Raw genomic sequence first — 17,863 nt, 5'->3', positions numbered from 1 at the left:
AAACAAATTGAATGTTAAATAACACAAATATACTTTATGCATTTAATCTCACTTTATTAACCAACGTCTTTGATGCTGACCTTTGATAACCCAGCCCTATGAATAAGCAAAAATGACTTTAGTTAAACATCACATTTCTGTTTCATTTTTTTGTCTTTATTGCTGAAGTAAGAGTGTTGAACTTTATTCTTCTGCAACCTGTTCTTCTCCGATCCAGAATGGCAGCAGAGCTGAAAGTTTTAAGCTGCGCCCTCTACTGTACAGATGTGAATTTGCATTTGTTTCAGCCTGAAGTGTATTCATTTCACTTTTGGGGTGAAATATTTGCCAAAAAAAAACTTTTTTTGTTATTAAAAAAACAAGCAAGCCCAGCCCAGGTGAGAAAAAGTAACGCGAAAGTAATCCATAAAAAGTAACTGGTTACGCAATTAGTTACTTTTTTTACTTTAGGGAGTAACGCAATATTGTAACATTATTTTTAAAAGTAACTTCCCCAACACTATTATCCACAGTGCATATTGTTGCATTTTTGTATTGTGATATATGGTGACACAATACAGTTACACCCGTATCTTTTAGAGTTCTAATCCATTATTCAGAAATGTTTCATATTTAAACCTGGTTATAGTTAAAAAGATAAAAGTTGCAATATCAAGGCCAAAAGAACTAAAATAAAAGTGCTGATAACCAACCACTGTTTTGAATGTAAACAGCTTGCACACATTAAAATCCATCTCGCAACAACAAACCAATCTGTTTCCATCACAGTGTACTAGCATTTAATTGGTGATAACCTGAGACCTATTCATGTAGTGGTCATATGTGTAAAATCATGGTGTGTCGGAACAACGTGGACCTTTTTGTCATAACACATATTTGGAGGGTGTGACTAATGTGATGATGATGTAAGATAAAATAACAAGTTAATAAAAATGTAACTGTGAATAAAATAATTTTGTCTGACAAATTATAGTCATTATAGTGGGGTTACACTTTAGTGTACTTGTTACAGTGTAATTATATATTTAAAGGGGTGGTTGATTATGATTTCATTTTTTTAACTTTAGTTAGTGTGTAATGTTGCTGTTTGAGCATAAACAACATCTGCAAAGTTACAACGATCGAAGTTCAATGCAAAGGGAGATATTTTCTTTTTAAGGACTACAACAAGCGGCTGGTAGGGACTACAACGAGCTTCTTCCTGGGTGGGTGACATCACTAACCCTAAAATTTACATAAACCCCGCCCCTGAGAACACACAACAAAGGGGGTGAGGCCATGTTGGGCTGCTTTAGAGAAGAGAAAGAGTTGTTGTAGTAGAGTGTTGTTGACATGCCGTCATTTTACGCCGGACTGCTTCACAAACGAGGGTCAATTCAATGCTGGATTTGCACAAAAGATTAACATGACGGCACATCCTAGTGGATGAGTTGAATCAACTCCACAGCAACTACATAAATTTATCCACTAACCATTCAGAAACGTCTAAAAGTTGTAACTTCTTCCTGAGTCTCTCCATCAGTGTCGACTCCGGTTTGAACAATGTAAGGATGAACACCGTTACTGACAATCCTCATTTTGGCTGCGTGAGATTCTCCAGCTTTGTTGTTGTTGAGCAACCGAAGCACAAGCTGTTAAAGCTCCGCCCTCTTCTGGAAAGCGGCTGGGAGCAGCAGCTCATTTGCATTTAAAGGGACACACACAAAAATGGCGTGTTTTTGCTCACACCCAAATAGGGGCAAATTTGACAAGCTATAATAAATGATCTGTGGGGTATTTTGAGCTGAAACTTCACAGACACATTCTGGGGACACCAGAGACTTATATTACATCTTGTGAAAGGGGAATTATAGGTCCCCTTTAAGTACTACAACATGTACTTACTGGTTAAGGTTAGGGTTTGGTTTAGGGTGAGTCGCAGCATAATTTACTCCTATTACTACAGTTAATACGTGTAACAAGGACAACATAAAATGTTACCTATAGCGGTAATAAAATTATAGTTTAACCAGCATTTAGTAATCCATTTTAAACTAACTGCTTGATATTCATTACTCAAAATAAACAAACCTTAGTGTGTGTGTGTATTTTTTTTACCGGGATTTCATAATGACATGTGAAACAGCCCGGGCAAGTCTTGAGCCCCGGTTAATGAATACAAGCCGTTCCTCGTCCCCTGCTGCTTCAGCATTATTAACCGTGTCTCAAACTTCCCGAGCTGCCTATCTGGACAGCATTTTCGGCCATCGTATGCACGCTCTGAGCCAGCTGCCCTAAAAAACCTGCAAGCCAGCAACTCGCTAGGATTGAGTCACGGCCATTTTCTGTTTTCAAACAGCTCAGAATAGATCATTGAATAGTAGGCATGACTGAGGCCGATATTGCAGTGAAATTCAACCCGCCCGACTATAAGAAGCTCACGCGGCTGTACTGTATGAATGGAGGATATCACCTTCAGATCCTGGCGGACGGGACAGTGGCTGGAGCTCGAGAGGAAAACATCTACAGTGAGTTATGCTGCTGTATCAGTGTGCCATGACTCTCACACAGCGTTATGATAACGTGTTTCTCTGCAGATTGAGTTCAGTAACTGCTGTTTATGGGTGCTAAGAGCTGCAGTGCAGTGATGCTATCAGACTCCGAGCTAAATGATAATAATGAAGTAGAGAAAATAATAGTGTAGGCAACATATATTCATAATATAAACCATTGCTAATTAATAATGAATTCATTTTAAAAGGGTTAAGTTCACAGACCAGAAAATCTTTTTGCATATTAATGAAATAATGTCCAGGAAAGAATTTTTTTTCCTGTTAAAAATTACAGATCTATCTATCGTTTGAAAAAAAAGGAAAAAATTGTGGAAACAAAGTGATCATAATTTTTTTGCATAAAATATTACTTATAATATTACCTCAAAACACAAAATATTAAACAAAAATGTTGCATTGATTTCACTGAAAAAAGTTACATTTGACCCCTAAATTATTATTATTACGTAAATACATAAACATATTTTATTTATACAGCTGTACAGTACATGCACAAATCTGTACATAAGTCTAATGTTCCAGATGTATACCACATTATGATTATTGTTTATTTAGTTTTTTCCATATACTCCAAATGTTGGGTTAAAAATGGACAAACCCAGCAATTGGGTTAAATGTTTGCCTATAACCTGCTGGGCAGTTTTATTTAACTCAACTATTGTTTAAAAATGACTGTATTGCTTGTTTAAAATGAACCCAAAATATGTTTGAAATTAACATTTATTAATACGTTTAATAAATAATAATCATTTATTAAATTGCTAATTAATATATGTTCACCTTACTGTTGCCTCTAGTAATTATGTGTCTGATTTTTAATTTCCAACCTATTATGGGTTCATTTTAAGCCAGCCATACGCTCTTAAAAATATAGTTGTAAAAAAACTAAACAAATTTGCACAGTAAAATACTGTTTTCCATGGAAACAGTAATATACTGTAAAAACAATGCATTCTGGGTAATATTATTTGTCATTTTATAGGCTACTTTCTCGAAAACAACAAATAACATTATCCAGAATGCATTGTAATATAAAGAAGTAATATACTGTAAAAACAGTGCATTCTGGGTAATATTTGTCTATAAAATGACAAATAATATTACCTAGAATGCATTGTTTTTATGGTATATTACTGTTTCAATTGAAAATGGTATTTTAATGTGTAAATTTGTTTCATTTTTTAGTGTATAGTATTTTTTAAACAGTAGTTGAGTTAAACTAAACTGCCCAGCATGTTGGTCAAAACAACCCAAATGTCCATTTTTAACCCAACTTAGGATGTTTTTAACACGTCATTTTTAGAGTGTAGTCTTATATGACACAAGAACAGAAAGAACAGTTAAATATGTATGTATGTAAGAGCTCCTGAAAAACCACAACAAATTCCTCGTGTGTTTGCGCACACTTGGTGAATAAAGCTCATTCTGATTCTGAAATGTAGAGCATCAGAAGGATATGTATATTATACTATATTATATACTGTATACTATAAATAATGCAACATTTCACTGGTTCAAGTATATTAACCCATTTAAGCCCTATACTATAGTTGCCGCAGTGTATAGTTGTCAAGTACTTTTTTTAGATGTTATGTTTTATGTCTCAATGACATGCAAGCAAACAACCAAATAAAGGATTTCAAGAACAAAAAAAAAGCTATTCAATTCCTTCCTGTCACATGAGGCTGTCAACTTCCTACCCCTACTTCCAGGAAGCATGTCGAAGGCAAACCCTCTCAAAGAAAAGTAATTTTCATGTTACTAAGAAGTATTTTTTGTTGACATATATATATCTACATAATCATGAAGGTGTCTACAATCATCCAAACAAAACAAATCTTACAAGAGAAATATAGTTTTTTGTATACTTAGTCAAAAGTCCAAGTGCGGTGGGCAAATGACTTGTAAGTACATATATCTTGAGGAAATGGGGTATAATGTGTTTAATGGGTTAATAAATCAAGGTTATTGGTCTTGTTTAGTGCTTTTTGCTTTCATTATATGTATTATTGTTATATATTATATATTGTTATTTGTTTATTTATTTATTTTGTTGTTATATGTGACCCTGGGCCACAAAACCAGTCATAAGGGTCATTTTTTTTGGAAATTGAGATTTATACAGCATCTGAAAGCTAAATATAAATAAGCTTTTCATTGATGTATGGTTTGTTAGGATGGGACATTTGGCCGAGATACAACTATTTGAAAATCTGGAATCTGAAGGTGCAAAAAAATCAAAATATTGAGAAAATTGCCTTTAAAGTTGTCCAAATGAAGTTCTTAGTAATGCATATCCACTCACAAAAAGATTTTTTTATATATATTTACAAAATATCTTCATTTAGCATGATCTTAACTTAATATCCTAATGATTTTTGGCATAAAAGAAAAAAAATCTATAATTTTGACCCATACAATGTATGCTATTGCTACAAATATACCCATGCAACTTATGACTGGTTTTGTGGTCCAGGGTCACATATATATGTAATTTTTTCTAATGAACGATGTAATTTAAGTTTTTGATTCACAATGCTCTGTTGGGGCAACTTAATGGCTGCACTTTGTTCTGCACTATGTTCCACCACTTTAAGACAAATGGATTTGTTGTTTGTTGTGTTTTCATATTCAAGAGATTATAAGCTAGATGCAGCTTGTTTGGGTTCGCATTGAATGTTCTTCGACTTTGATTGATCTGTTGAAAGCAGTTAGATGCCAAATGTTCTCCTCCTATTCAAATTTGACATTGAAGAGGTGCATACAACATATTTGCCCACCGGCAACTATAGTTGCCGCACATTCAAATACGATTTTTAAGAAAAAAAAAAAAAAAAACCTGGGGAAAATAAATGCAGAACATGTTCACATAGGACATTATTAACAGGACTATAAGCATGAAACCATTCAGAAAAATTTGGGCACAAATGGGTTAAAAAGACATCTCTATTTTACAAAAACCTGTAAGCACTGATCAGTCTTCAATGGTTACAAAATCAGACTTTTTAAAAAATGTATCTGAAATAAAAAATGTTCTAGTCTTGTTAATCATCTGACTTGAAACCTTTGATTTCAACCCTGAAAACATTTGTCCTTGATCTTCTGTTATCGCGGGACGCTGTTCTGAAATCTGCGATTATTCTGTATCATTTTCAATAATCCTCCCGTGTGTTTCTGTGTGTTTTAAAGGCATACTGCGCATAAAAGCAACAAGTCCAGGAGTGGTGGTCATTGAAGGAACAGAGGCAGGACTTTACCTCTCGATGAATGAAGATGGCAAGCTGTATGCGTCAGTAAGTGTAAAGAAACTATCTGAGATACAGGAGACACATGAGCATTCGTGCAACTATGATGTGCCTTTCTGTCTTTGCAGGCATTAGTAACGGATGAAAGTTATTTCTTGGAGAAGATGGAGGAGAACCACTACAACACATATCAGTCTCAGAAGTATGGTGAAAACTGGTATGTCGGAATAAAAAAGAATGGAAAAATGAAACGAGGCCCAAGGACACACATTGGACAGAAGGCTATTTTCTTTCTCCCGCGACAGGTGGCCCAGGCCAAGGACTGAGGCCTGAAACCTGATCATAAATATATTTAATCACATAGAATAACCATAATCCACTGTCAAGTCACAGGACTACTCTACTAACTACACATAAAACGCTTCTATGACAGAAAAGGTGCATTTGCGCCATGTCGTAATTACCGTAATTATGAGATTTCAGCTTGTAAAAAGTGTTCGCGTCGTCGTAGAGCTTGTAAGCTGGGAATGTTCTGAGAGCTCCTACTTGTATCATGTGACCGCTGTACCACCTGTTGACCAAGCTTGCCACATGAGTCCTGAAAAGTGAAGCCAAAGTGTCTCGATCGCCCCCAGGTGGCTGGATGCAGTATAGGTCATAAACCCCGCCCTCTCCATGTAATGTAATGGGACGTGAGACAAACTAAATCAAATTACAAAGATGGTTTCTGTCATTTTAGGCAGCTTTTAATCACGCTGATGTAAGTTCAAGTGTTCGTTTGTTAAATAAGTTTGGTTTTAGTTAGTTATTTGATGCTATAACAACACGGGTTTTCATGTCATGATTGACAGCTGTGATTGACAGCTTCTCTAAAAGAAAAAGAAGGCAATGAAGACTTTTTTTTCTGGATCTTTGGGAGGAGATTGGAGCTTTAACTTTAATTTCTACATTTCCATAACTGTTTATTTCACACCGATATTTAAGAGTTGTTCTGCAGTAAACTGTACTAACCGATTCTGCGGGAGTGTGGGCGGGGCCTTGATACCGCGGCTCCACTTCACGCTCACTACTGCGCAAGATGTCAGCGCCATATTAGCACACTGGCAGTGTGGTGAGAAATCGAGTCCCACCAGGAATCGGGTCAGAGATCGTATTATTATAGGGAGATGAGAGGGTCTGTATCTCTTACCATTGGAGAAAGCGTAACGGCTAACTTAATCACGTGCGGCACCTTTCAGCCTATTGTGTCGCCAATTCAAAACTCCTCCCTGCGTACCGCCAGTTAGCATTAGCCGTTACGCTTTTTTGGCTAAAGGTTGCAGGCTTGCCTTCCAGTGGCTTTGATTGGGTCTCCTTTAGGACCCCGAGTGATCCCATTGGTTCAACTGACTTTTAATAGGTAGTATTTTTAGTGCCTGATTATAATTCCTACAAAATCACGTTATGATTTATATCAATTAAACAGCGTTATAATGACCAATGTCTTTTAAATTACATGGGTCATATACTAGTATATAACTGAAGCTATAGGTTGTAAAATCAAGCATTTCTTGTTCTGTTTTTTTTTAGTTAGCTTATGTACTAGCATCTACCCGATTAGCCTGCTAGCTTAGCTTAGCTTATATTATAATAGGTATGTTTTTTGTGTCCAATACAGTTCCCAATTACATTTCAAATTAATGATGTTTGTGTGTACTTAGCATGACAATTAATTTATTCAAAAGTTATAATAGTAATATTATATACTATACCACATTGCTATTAATGTGTAAAATTAATATTAAATTACTTTTACAGATCATAGTATGTTGCAACAATCCTTATCCTTATATAGAAAATACATTTGTAGGCATGGTTGTGTTTCCAGTTTGTTTTATATTTCATTTTATATTTCAAGCATGTTGTTTGTAATAAACATCATACAATAGTGAAATAGGTTATAATTAGTCAAGAAATCACGATAACAACTTTTGATCAGGCATTACTGCCTGGGTCCTAAAGGAGACCCGATTCCTGGGGGGGGGGGGACGCTTTCTCATGACACCGGCTTCACTTACTACAATGGAAGAGTGAAGGTGCGTCGTCCATCTTTTTTACAGTCTATGGTGTTGACAGAAGCACATAATTCCCACTCCGAACGTCACGTGTTATCTCAAAATTACGGTAATTATGACATGGTGTGAACGCAGCATAATATATAATATATGCAGACAGAAGTTTACTAACTCTTAGATGTAAACGTCAAAAATGCACTGACAAAAAAACAAAACAACTACTGTAATAACTTATTTTTATTTTGCTTTTGTGAATTGATTCTTTAGTTCTCAAATTTGCCATTTCATGTCATATTTATTCGTAAATAAGAACTTGTGTCTGATTGTACTTCTAGTTTTCTTTTTACAAACAACACAGAAATAGCAGGATTATAGTTCATGTCGTTGAACCTTTCTGGATCATGTTAAACACAATAAATCTGTGAGCTGTGCTGTGTCGAGTCATGGAAATATATATATATATGTAGTTATTATCACTGTAAATTAATGAATGGTGAATGGTGGAGATAAGACAATACATAAGACACCAAATGAACGGATGATTTGATCTTAACACATAATAGATTTATATTTAATTGATTTATTAGATTTATATATAAAATATGATACATTTATATGTAAAAGTCTACAATCCATCTTCAACTGAGGATGTAAAAATGATGACACTGTGGCAATAATAAGTGTTTAAAATTAATGCTCAAAAGCCAATGAGATTTAAAAGAAAAAAAGAAATTAATACTTCTATTCAGCTAAGATGCATAAATTGATCAAAGGGGACAATAAAGACATTTACAAAGGATTTCCATTTCAAATGTTTTTCTTTAAACTCTCTATTAATCAAATAATCCTGAAAAAAATGTACCAGTTTTCACAAAAGTATTGTGTTTTTAACATTGATAAATGTTTCAGCAAATCATCATATCAGAATGATTTCTGAAGGATCATGTGACACTGAAGACTGGAGTAATGTCAGCTTTGATCACAGAAATAAACTACATTTTAAAATATTAAACTATGAACACTTAATTCCACCAAGGAATAAAAAATAAACAGTAACTGTGACTGTTTAATCTTACAATTCTTTTTTTTCCCTTGCAATTGCAAGCTTATATCTCACATTTCAGACTTTATAAACCCATATTTGCACATTATTTATTTTTTTTTTAAATAATTTTAAGTCTTCTTCTCAGAATTCAGATATAAACCAAAGACTAAGACGCGTCACTTGTATTATTATGAATGGGAGAAAGTGCAACGCGCAATATGGCGGAATAAGTCCCGCCTTCTAAATAAGAGCCAATCGCCGATTGGTAATATCATCGCGTCACTGCAGCGGCCGATAAGAAGCTCGTGTTCTAGATGCATGTGCATTAGCTTAATCCAGCCTGAAAAATGCCGTTTTTTGTCATGATTCGAGAGTTTAGAAACAAAATTTATGAGACAGTTGTTGTCAGATTTCATTGGTGATTTCAAATTTAATCGAAAGCTTGGCGAACAGCTTTGGAGAATTTGATGTTTCCCCATTCAAAGAGATAGAAGCTGCACTTGGATGCCCGAGAGGCGTTTCTAAGATGGCCGCCGAGTGAAATGACTTGTCTTAAAGGGACTTTGTATAAACTCATAATTGCGGGAACAAAATGTCATAATTGTGAGATAAAAAGTCGCAACTACCTTTTTTATTTTTTATTCCATGGTGTAAACAAGCTTCCATAGAAAAGTTATTTTAAACTGTTTTTACTGTATTTTTGATTAAATGCAGCCTTGGTGAGCAAAAGAGACTCTCAAAAACATTCAAAACCCTTACCCAGCCCAAACTGGTAATGGTGGTGTAAATTACTGACAAATACACCAAGTGATCAGTGGTTGTGTTGCCATAGATGTTACATTTATTAAAAGTTACTTGACAGGTGTAAAACATACAAATCACAAACAACATATTGTGAAGCACTATATCTCATACTGAAAGATCAATGAATCATCTACTGCTACATTTGGCATCATAAAACATTCTATTCTTCACACCAGATCATTGATTGATTAAGCGCATTACATATTCAGGTGTGCTTGAATGCTGAATCAGTTTGCCGTTTATATTGAACTGCTATGAATCTAGGTGAAGCTTTTATTTCATGAGTATTTTGGTCCTTTTTGTGACAGTAATTTGAAACAGGCTTACATATTCTCGAATAAACTTTGCCCTAATATGCTCTTGGCTTTTTCAAGGACCTGGCAGTTGCTCTGCATTGTTCTGTTTACATCTTAAAAGTGCATCTTTATAACTCTTCTCGTATACGGTATATACATACTCTTTTTTTTTAAGTTCACAAAAGAAAGCTCGGTTACTAGATTTACTCACAAAGTAAAATTACAACTTCCCCACAAATTAAAAGAAAACCCACAGAAACAAACAGTGACTGGGAATTTGACAAAAACAGATTCTCTGATGGCATCACCGCCAGCTGGAACTTGAAATGCCAAACACATGCAAATGCAAGTAATAATAAATGCATACTGTACGTCTACACTTTAATTAAGCACTGATAAACTTGCTTGAGGAACTCGGATCCTTTAGTAAAAAATGCCAATGTAATTAGTTGCATTGTGCAAACAGAGAAATGCAGGGGTGTCTGAAGCAGATGTACTCTTCTTTGTTGTCCTGAAGATTCAAAAAAGCTCTCTTTGACTGCCGTTTTGTTCATTTTACAATTATCCTGAGATTTTTAATTATTCCCAAAATCATAAAGGGAAGATACTTCATCTTCGTGTTAATGTCATATCCACAATCATTTAAATCACATAAAGGTTGTCTTTTAATTCTTTCCCCCCCTAATGCAATGCTCACACATAAACCCATCTAAAAGCCAGTAAATAATTTCTTGTGATTTACCTAATAGATAAAAAGAACGCGGGTTCGAGGAAGGGTGGACATGGAATGATCTGCCATGTTGCGAACTCTGGAGTAGTTAACAAATCCCCGGAAGAACAGCAGGAATCCTAGGTGTATTCAAAATAACATATTAGTTGTAAGGATGTGTTCAATTTTAGATCAAATGGAAACATTTATATACATTAATGTGCAGATATTCACTCACCTACAACAAGGAAAACCCACCACAGCCAGTACTGGCCGTCAAAATATCCAGGGAAGTAGGTAGAAAACTGTTTAATCACAGAGAGAAAAGGTTGAGTGTTCATCCTCTATTACATTTCAATAAAAACACAAGCAAAAAAAAAACCCAACTTCTTCAAATAAAGGTTTAGTTCCTGTCTCTATGAAGCCCCTCCTTCTGAAAAGCACAATGTGCTCTGATTGGTTGGCTGGACCAGTGTGTTGTGATTGGTCAAGCACTTCGAGCAAGTTTGGGAAATGTCCTTTCCCTTACCATAATGCAACTCAACCAGGCCCCAATTTTTAAAATAAGGAATATTGTGTAAATTCCCGGAAAGCGCTTTGTAACTTTGCTGAGCTTTTTCCATGCTTAAACTATTAGCAGATTACACACTAAAGAAAGAATCTTAAAAAAGCATAATAGCTCCTCTTTAACATTAGTTATGAACATAGACATTTTTATTCAACGGTTAATAAACACTGTAAAAATACACGGCTCATTGTTACTTCAAGAATGAGACCTTATTGTTTAGTGTTGCCATTATGATGTAATGAGAAAGGTAAGATTTGTGAGATAAAATCTTATTTATACCCTGACGATCAGGACCCATTTGACCAGGGACAGTCCAAACCCAGAGATGGCACCATAGCGCCCGGCCGCAGATGTGGTCAAACAGAAGGACAGGAAGAAGCCAATCCAGTTAAAGAGGAATGCCACTGATGAGACAAAGAAATGAACAGCTATTAACATATCTGCAGCACTTCTGTGTCCAAATGTTGAACCGTTCATCCATAATCCATAACACATTATCAAAGTGTATCTCAGTCCCATTTCGACGGTAACTGTTCCTCATGAGGTTGTCTGTAAAACAAAATCAACGAGGAGCCATGTTGATTTAAACTGATGGATTCTGAAGGCAATTTATTCACAGTAGAGCGAGTTCTGTGATCCTACCAACCTGGGAATGCGCTGGTCAGTCACATGATTGTTAGCTATAAACCAAATGTCTGTTATTGCACAGAGAATGAATAAATTCTAATTTAATTTCATACTAGGAAAATAATATAACTTGATCATTTAAATATCCTATTTAAAAATAGGACAAATAATGGGCTAAAATGGTTATCTTGCATTTTATCTGTCTAAATGATAGATGTTCTTTAAAAAATTTGGAAATTAAAGCATTAGTTCACTTCTGAATTCAAATTTCCTGACAATTTACTCACCCCCATGTCATCCAAGATGTTTATGTCTTTCTTTCTTCAGTTGAAAAGAAATGAAGGTTTTTGAGGAAAACATTCCAGGATTTTTCTCCATATAGTGGACTTCACTGGGGTTCAACGGGTTGAAGGTCCAAATGTCAGTTTCAGTGCAGCTTCAAAGAGCTCTACACGATCCCAGACGAGGAATAAGGGTCTTATCTAGAGAAATCATCGATCATTTTCTAGAAAAAATAAAAATTATATACCTTTTAACCACAAATGCTCGTCTTGCACTGCTCTGCGATGCGCCACGCATTACGTAATCACGTTGGAAAGGTCATGCGGAAGTACTGAGCAAGTGTTTACAAAGTGAACGTGCAAAGACTAAGTCAAATGTCCTTTACAAAAACAAAAACAAAAAACAATGTCAAATAATGTTGCCGGACGATTTTGAACAGCAGTACTTCCACATACATCACAAGTGACCTTTCCAACGTGATTACGTAATGCGTGGCGCATCACAGAGCAGTGCAAGATGAGCATTTGCGGTTAAAAAGTATATAATTTTTATTTATTTTTTATAGAAAATGGCCAATGGTTTCTCTAGATAAGACCCTTATTCCTCATCTGGGATCATGTAGAGCTCTTTGAAGCTGCACTGAAACTGACATTTGGACCTTCAACCCGTTGAACCCCAGTGAAGTCCACTATATGGAGAAAAATCCTGGAATGTTTTCCTCAAAAACATAAACTTAATTTTTTTCGACTGAAGAAAGAAAGACATAAACATCTTGGATGACATGGGGGTGAGTAAATTATCAGGAAATTTGAATTCTGAAGTGAACTAATCCTTTAACAGAAACAAGTTAAAGTAAACTCTTATCAACATAAGGTAAACATGTAACCTGGCTACTTGTTCAACCAGTAAAATAACCAGCTGTGCAAGCCCTAATTTATATAAATATTTAAATGTGTTGCACAGCATAATAATGGCACAGCATAATTATGTTTTATTTTTCTTTTCAAAGGTGAAGTATGCCATTTCCTGGCGGAATTATAAAAATAAAGCATATTTTCAAGCAACCATGTAAACGCCCCTTTCCCACGCCACGCCTCCTTGTGAAGGCTAAACAGGTAAAAGGCGGCAAAAATAAAAGGCCCAACACACTAGAAATACTTTTAGCTGTGTTGCTATTTATCACAAGTAAGCAATTGAGTAGACTAACACTCTGTCTAGAGCAAATGCAAGCGTCTCATTTATAATAAACCCACATGGCCCATTTTTTGACATGACGCGGCACAAATGTTTGAGGCTTTGACGTGTTCGTGACCTTTTTAATCGTTGAAGGTCAAATTGCAGTGAATTTTGGCTTGCACTCCTGTACCAGAAGCTGAATGTCTTTTTTCCATCGTGTCAGGCTAAACAACCTCTGGCTCCACCTACTACAGTAGCCACGCCCATAACTCTCGCTATAGGTTGAGCTGGAAAGTGATTGATGGATCTGAGCGGACCACTCTCAATGTTTAGATGGTGACTGGGAGGCTGTTTACACTTTTAGGGGAGATAAACCCATGAATACAGATGGCAATAAACCCACTGATTAGCCCCTGTAAATGTAAAAATGACCATATGTCCTCACGACAAACAATTACCGTCCAAACAGGGCTTGTAAACAGATGGAAACATGAACGTGTCTAAACCGAATGTGGCATCTACGTATGGTGAGTATTGTGCACGCTTACTGAAAAATGTAAGCATGAATATCCCATCATTCCCAACCCGCAGTTGATCCGTATCGTCAAAGCTGTCCCTGGCAATGAAGTCCTCATCCTGTAGTGGACATACAAGTAAAGAAGTGTCAAAAGAGTGTTTTATTCACTATAAGTACCCCTAAAATAATCACAAACACTCACCCGGTCAGTGACTAGTGGAACAGTGGACTCTGCTTTGCTCCTCTCGGCCTCATCATATGATGGCAGTGATGTGGCAACATTGTATGAGGGGGGTTTAGGGAACACGTCATCCTCTTTGTACTCAAAAAAGGCTACAGGAAGCAAATGAATCAAACAGAGTAGAAGGTTATAAATAATGACACGAGTTATTTCTGGTGCGTCAGGCTGCAGTGGCTACATTTACACACTTCTGTTACCTGCGTTACTTGCTGCAATGCTGCTGTACGGTGGAGGCGCATCAGCGGCCGGTTGAAACACCTCGCCTGACTCCTCCTCATTATTCAGCTACAGAACAAATCACAAACAGAGCTCGTGATGTTTGGAAAGGATATCATATTACAATATTTTTAATATAATATGAATGTAGCATTTTAATAACACACAACCAATAATATTAATAATGTAATCAGAAATATATACATTTATAAAACAGTTAGTTCCTGTCCTTGATTCTGATTGGTCAATAGCTGTGTTTTATTCACGATAAAACACGGCTATGACCTCTTCACCCAACGGTTCTGTGTATCACTACACAACACACTTAGCAACCACTCTTAGCAACGTTAACTGTTGATCTGAATTTATATCATTCATTAAGGCTTACTGTATTATGTAGAAGAGTATCGAGAGATTGAGTGAGTGAGTTTATTACCTGCATTCAGATTTAGCATTTTCCTTCAGGTCAGTCCTATGTTCATAATAAAAAATCTGTTTAAATGTCCGATGTATTATCTTGTCCTTTTAACAGTTAAGGGGTTTTCCCGTGACTGACAGCGCTAGTCAAAGCATTTGTCAGTTGCGTCTTGTTCCGTGTTCACAACAATTCAGTTTTTTCAATGTAAAAGTCTTCGCTACTGAGTGACTCACTCATAAAGACAGTCTTTGCCACCATCTAATGGCGTAATAATGTAACTTCTGTTGCTGTTCACGGTCAGGGACTATTTTTTCCGGCGGAAGGAAGGCTTTTAGTGAAAGTTTACTTCATGAAAGTTGCATTGATACAAATTTTTGGCTTTAATATTTGTATTGTGTGGTAACCATTTTATAAAAGCATTCATATTTATATATGTAAGCAATAAGGTACGAGAGGCTGTGCTGTATCGTGAATAAGTCACGGCTGAAGGGGTTACTCCGCTTCGCGTCGTGCCTAACAACGCCCTTCAGCCGTGACTTATTCACGATACAGCACAGCCTCTCGTACCTTATTGCTTACATGTATAAATATGAATGACTGAATTCAAATGAATGAATCCGCATTTTAAGTAAATCAATCGGGTGAACCAATGATTCAATGGCCCTTTCTTAAAGAGAGCCATTTACTTCATTCCTGAATGAATCAGCTGTGAACGAATCAAATGTATGAATAACTCAATGACTTGAGCTGCATTCGAAATCACGTACTGAGTAGGTACTACATTTAAATGACCGTTGAAAAACTACGTTCTATATAGTACAAATGCGTGTAGTATGAATGAAATCCGGATGTACTACATCCGCCATGTTAGTCAGCATCAGTTACGTCCCTTCAACTCCATTCACAAATCCTCTCCCGTGGCCTCATGGGATAGTGAAGTACTATATAGTAGAGAAGTATTCAATTTTGGACACAGCTATTTACGTAATTCCTGAATGAATCAGCTGTTTGAATGAATCGAATGTATGAATGACTCAATGACTTACACATTTAGTCATTTGCCGCCACCTACTGGCAGTTTTAGTTATGACTATAGTTATGACTTTATCTTTAACATAAAAGAAAATATTTTGAAGAATGTTGGTAACCAAACTGTTTTGGTCTGTAAATATATCTAAATACCAATTCAGATGCAGACTCTGAAAAAAATCATGGCCGTTGTAAAACTAAAAGTTTACATGTAATAAATTCTGTTCAACCAAATAAAATATTTCTTTCTAAAGCTACTTTTTGTAATGTCTATTCTATTCTTTTCTCATTTAACACAATAATGACTTTATCTTTTAGGGGTAATTTTTCCAGCCAAATTTGATGTGCGATTAATTAGATTAATTAAACGGCATAATATGTATTATTTATGTTTTTATCTGTAAAATACATTATATTTTCATGTATATATATTTATATTTACATTCAAATTTAACACTCTTATGGAAATATGATAATATTTTGTAATTATCATTTAAATCGGATTAATTTAATCGGGGAAATACTAAATTCAAAAACTTTTTTTATGGGTCCCACATAGCTAAAATATAAAATAATTAGGTAAAATATAAAAATAAATGTCATGTGATGAGGATTTACAAAAATAAACAGGGTCACCACTGTCTTCTTGTAGTAAATCATGAACTTTAACACTATTGTAACATTAAATATATCTGTTCACTACAACACTTGATCAGAATGACAACCTTAGATATTGATTATTCGCGAAAAAGTACAGACAATATCGAGTTATATTCTTTAACTAATCTAAAACTCCTCGTTTTCCGGTTTGTTATTTGTGTAAATATAGGCCGCTGAAGGAGCGGCTAACCAGCTAATTAGTCTAACTAGGATTACAATCTCTGTTCGGAAAAAATTACAATTCAGAGTCTGAGAAATTATTATCAAAACAGATTTGACTCGATATACGTCCATTAAACCATCAACCTAAGTTAGAGAAGAAAAAAACTCGCTTTAAAACCAAACAAATGATCTTGCTCATGTTTGTTACCTGCTGATATCCACTCCTCTGAGCTGACATTCTTCTGCGTCGATCTCTTCACTTAATCGGTCATACAGTAGCAATGATTACTAGTTGAACCTAACTTTTACTTAATATCACAATTTTACTGCTCAATTAAAATTTGTTCGTATGAATACTGATAGACAGCACTAGGCTAATCTATAGCCCAAACAATGGCGCCTGCTCATGCTCAGTCGGGTTCAGTGTCAGCATCTCTGTCTCCGTCTCGAAACCTAGTGTGCTGCCTACCTAGACTGCATTTCGGTCGTTATAGACACGCTTCGAGCAGACTCAGCTCAGCTGCCTAAGTAGGCAGCTCACTATGTTTTAAACACAGTCCGTGGGTGTAGTTATGTCAGTGCAAAGATTATTGTTATGTAAGCAATTAAAAGAGTTTCCAAAAGTGACTTTGCCAAACCGCTGAACTGAAGGTACACCTTTGAACTTTTATACTTTCACTTGTCATTATAATGGCTAAAGGGATACAACACAGACTTATATGAGTTACTTGCACATTCTCTGATGAATTTAGCCTGTCATTGTCTGCCATATTGAGAACCAATACAGTAATAAACACTGTTTATGCAAAAGTAATCTTTTGTGTCCTCTAATATTTGACTCTGGAGAGTGTGCGTCTGATTTCCCAACCATTGTGAATCAGTTATTTCTGCTCAGAAATCTTGCAATATGAAATAAAAATAAGTACTTAACAATAACAATACTTAAAATAATATTAAATGGGACCTATAATTACAAGATGTAATAGCATAAATGAGTACACCCCCTCTGAAACTTCTGAAAGTCAGCAATTACTCGATTACTTAGAAGACATGGTAGGGTTCTTTAGAGATATAATGTTCCAGCAAGACTGCTTAATCAGTTACCAAAGAAGCATGCCAAAATTATTCAGTAAAATAAGATTTTCTTATCAAGGTGATAAAATGTTGTGTAGCAAAAATGAGTAAACCCTCCTAAAAGTTACTAAATAAAACGAAATAAAAATTTTCTGGTGTAAGTTTAAGGCAATGTTTGATCAACAGGC

The 17,863-nt window shown here is 35.6% G+C and overlaps 2 protein-coding genes across 2 annotated transcripts; one reads left to right on the top strand and one right to left on the bottom strand.

Annotated features, from left to right (window-relative positions):
- The first annotated feature begins 2,120 nt into the window (after positions 1-2,120).
- On the top strand, positions 2,121-8,291 carry fgf1a (fibroblast growth factor 1a). Its single transcript, XM_051859865.1, has 3 exons — positions 2,121-2,507; positions 5,742-5,845; positions 5,926-8,291. Exons 1-3 carry the CDS (start codon positions 2,366-2,368, stop codon positions 6,121-6,123), a joined length of 444 nt encoding a protein of 147 aa, XP_051715825.1. The 5' UTR covers positions 2,121-2,365; the 3' UTR covers positions 6,124-8,291.
- Positions 8,292-9,714: 1,423 nt separating this feature from the next.
- Positions 9,715-17,064, bottom strand: ndfip1 (Nedd4 family interacting protein 1). Its single transcript, XM_051859863.1, has 7 exons — positions 16,810-17,064; positions 14,314-14,401; positions 14,078-14,208; positions 13,907-13,994; positions 11,553-11,677; positions 10,944-11,010; positions 9,715-10,845 (listed from the first exon to the last, which is right to left on the bottom strand). Exons 1-7 carry the CDS (start codon positions 16,837-16,839, stop codon positions 10,739-10,741), a joined length of 636 nt encoding a protein of 211 aa, XP_051715823.1. The 5' UTR covers positions 16,840-17,064; the 3' UTR covers positions 9,715-10,738.
- Positions 17,065-17,863: the final 799 nt, after the last annotated feature.

Source organism: Ctenopharyngodon idella, chromosome 14, assembly GCF_019924925.1.
Source record: "Ctenopharyngodon idella isolate HZGC_01 chromosome 14, HZGC01, whole genome shotgun sequence".
In the NCBI taxonomy this organism is placed as follows: Eukaryota; Metazoa; Chordata; class Actinopteri; order Cypriniformes; family Xenocyprididae; genus Ctenopharyngodon; species Ctenopharyngodon idella.
Note: the sequence above shows the minus strand (reverse complement) of the source record. Positions and strands in the feature narration are given on the sequence as shown.

What these genes read in the sequence shown, in the direction of transcription:
- fgf1a (XM_051859865.1), top strand. Translation starts at nt 2,366, where the DNA reads ATGACTGAGGCCGATATTGCAGTGAAATTCAACCCGCCCGACTATAAG. An exon ending in TCGAGAGGAAAACATCTACA is followed by an intron (nt 2,508 to 5,741) that starts GTGAGTTATGCT and finishes TGTGTTTTAAAG; the next exon opens with GCATACTGCGCATAAAAGCA. An exon ending in ATGGCAAGCTGTATGCGTCA is followed by an intron (nt 5,846 to 5,925) that starts GTAAGTGTAAAG and finishes CTGTCTTTGCAG; the next exon opens with GCATTAGTAACGGATGAAAG.
- ndfip1 (XM_051859863.1), bottom strand. Translation starts at nt 16,839, where the DNA reads ATGTCAGCTCAGAGGAGTGGATATCAGCAG. An exon ending in CATTGCAGCAAGTAACGCAG is followed by an intron (nt 14,209 to 14,313) that starts GTAACAGAAGTG and finishes TGCTTCCTGTAG; the next exon opens with CCTTTTTTGAGTACAAAGAG. An exon ending in ATTCATGCTTACATTTTTCA is followed by an intron (nt 11,678 to 13,906) that starts GTAAGCGTGCAC and finishes TTGTCTCATCAG; the next exon opens with TGGCATTCCTCTTTAACTGG.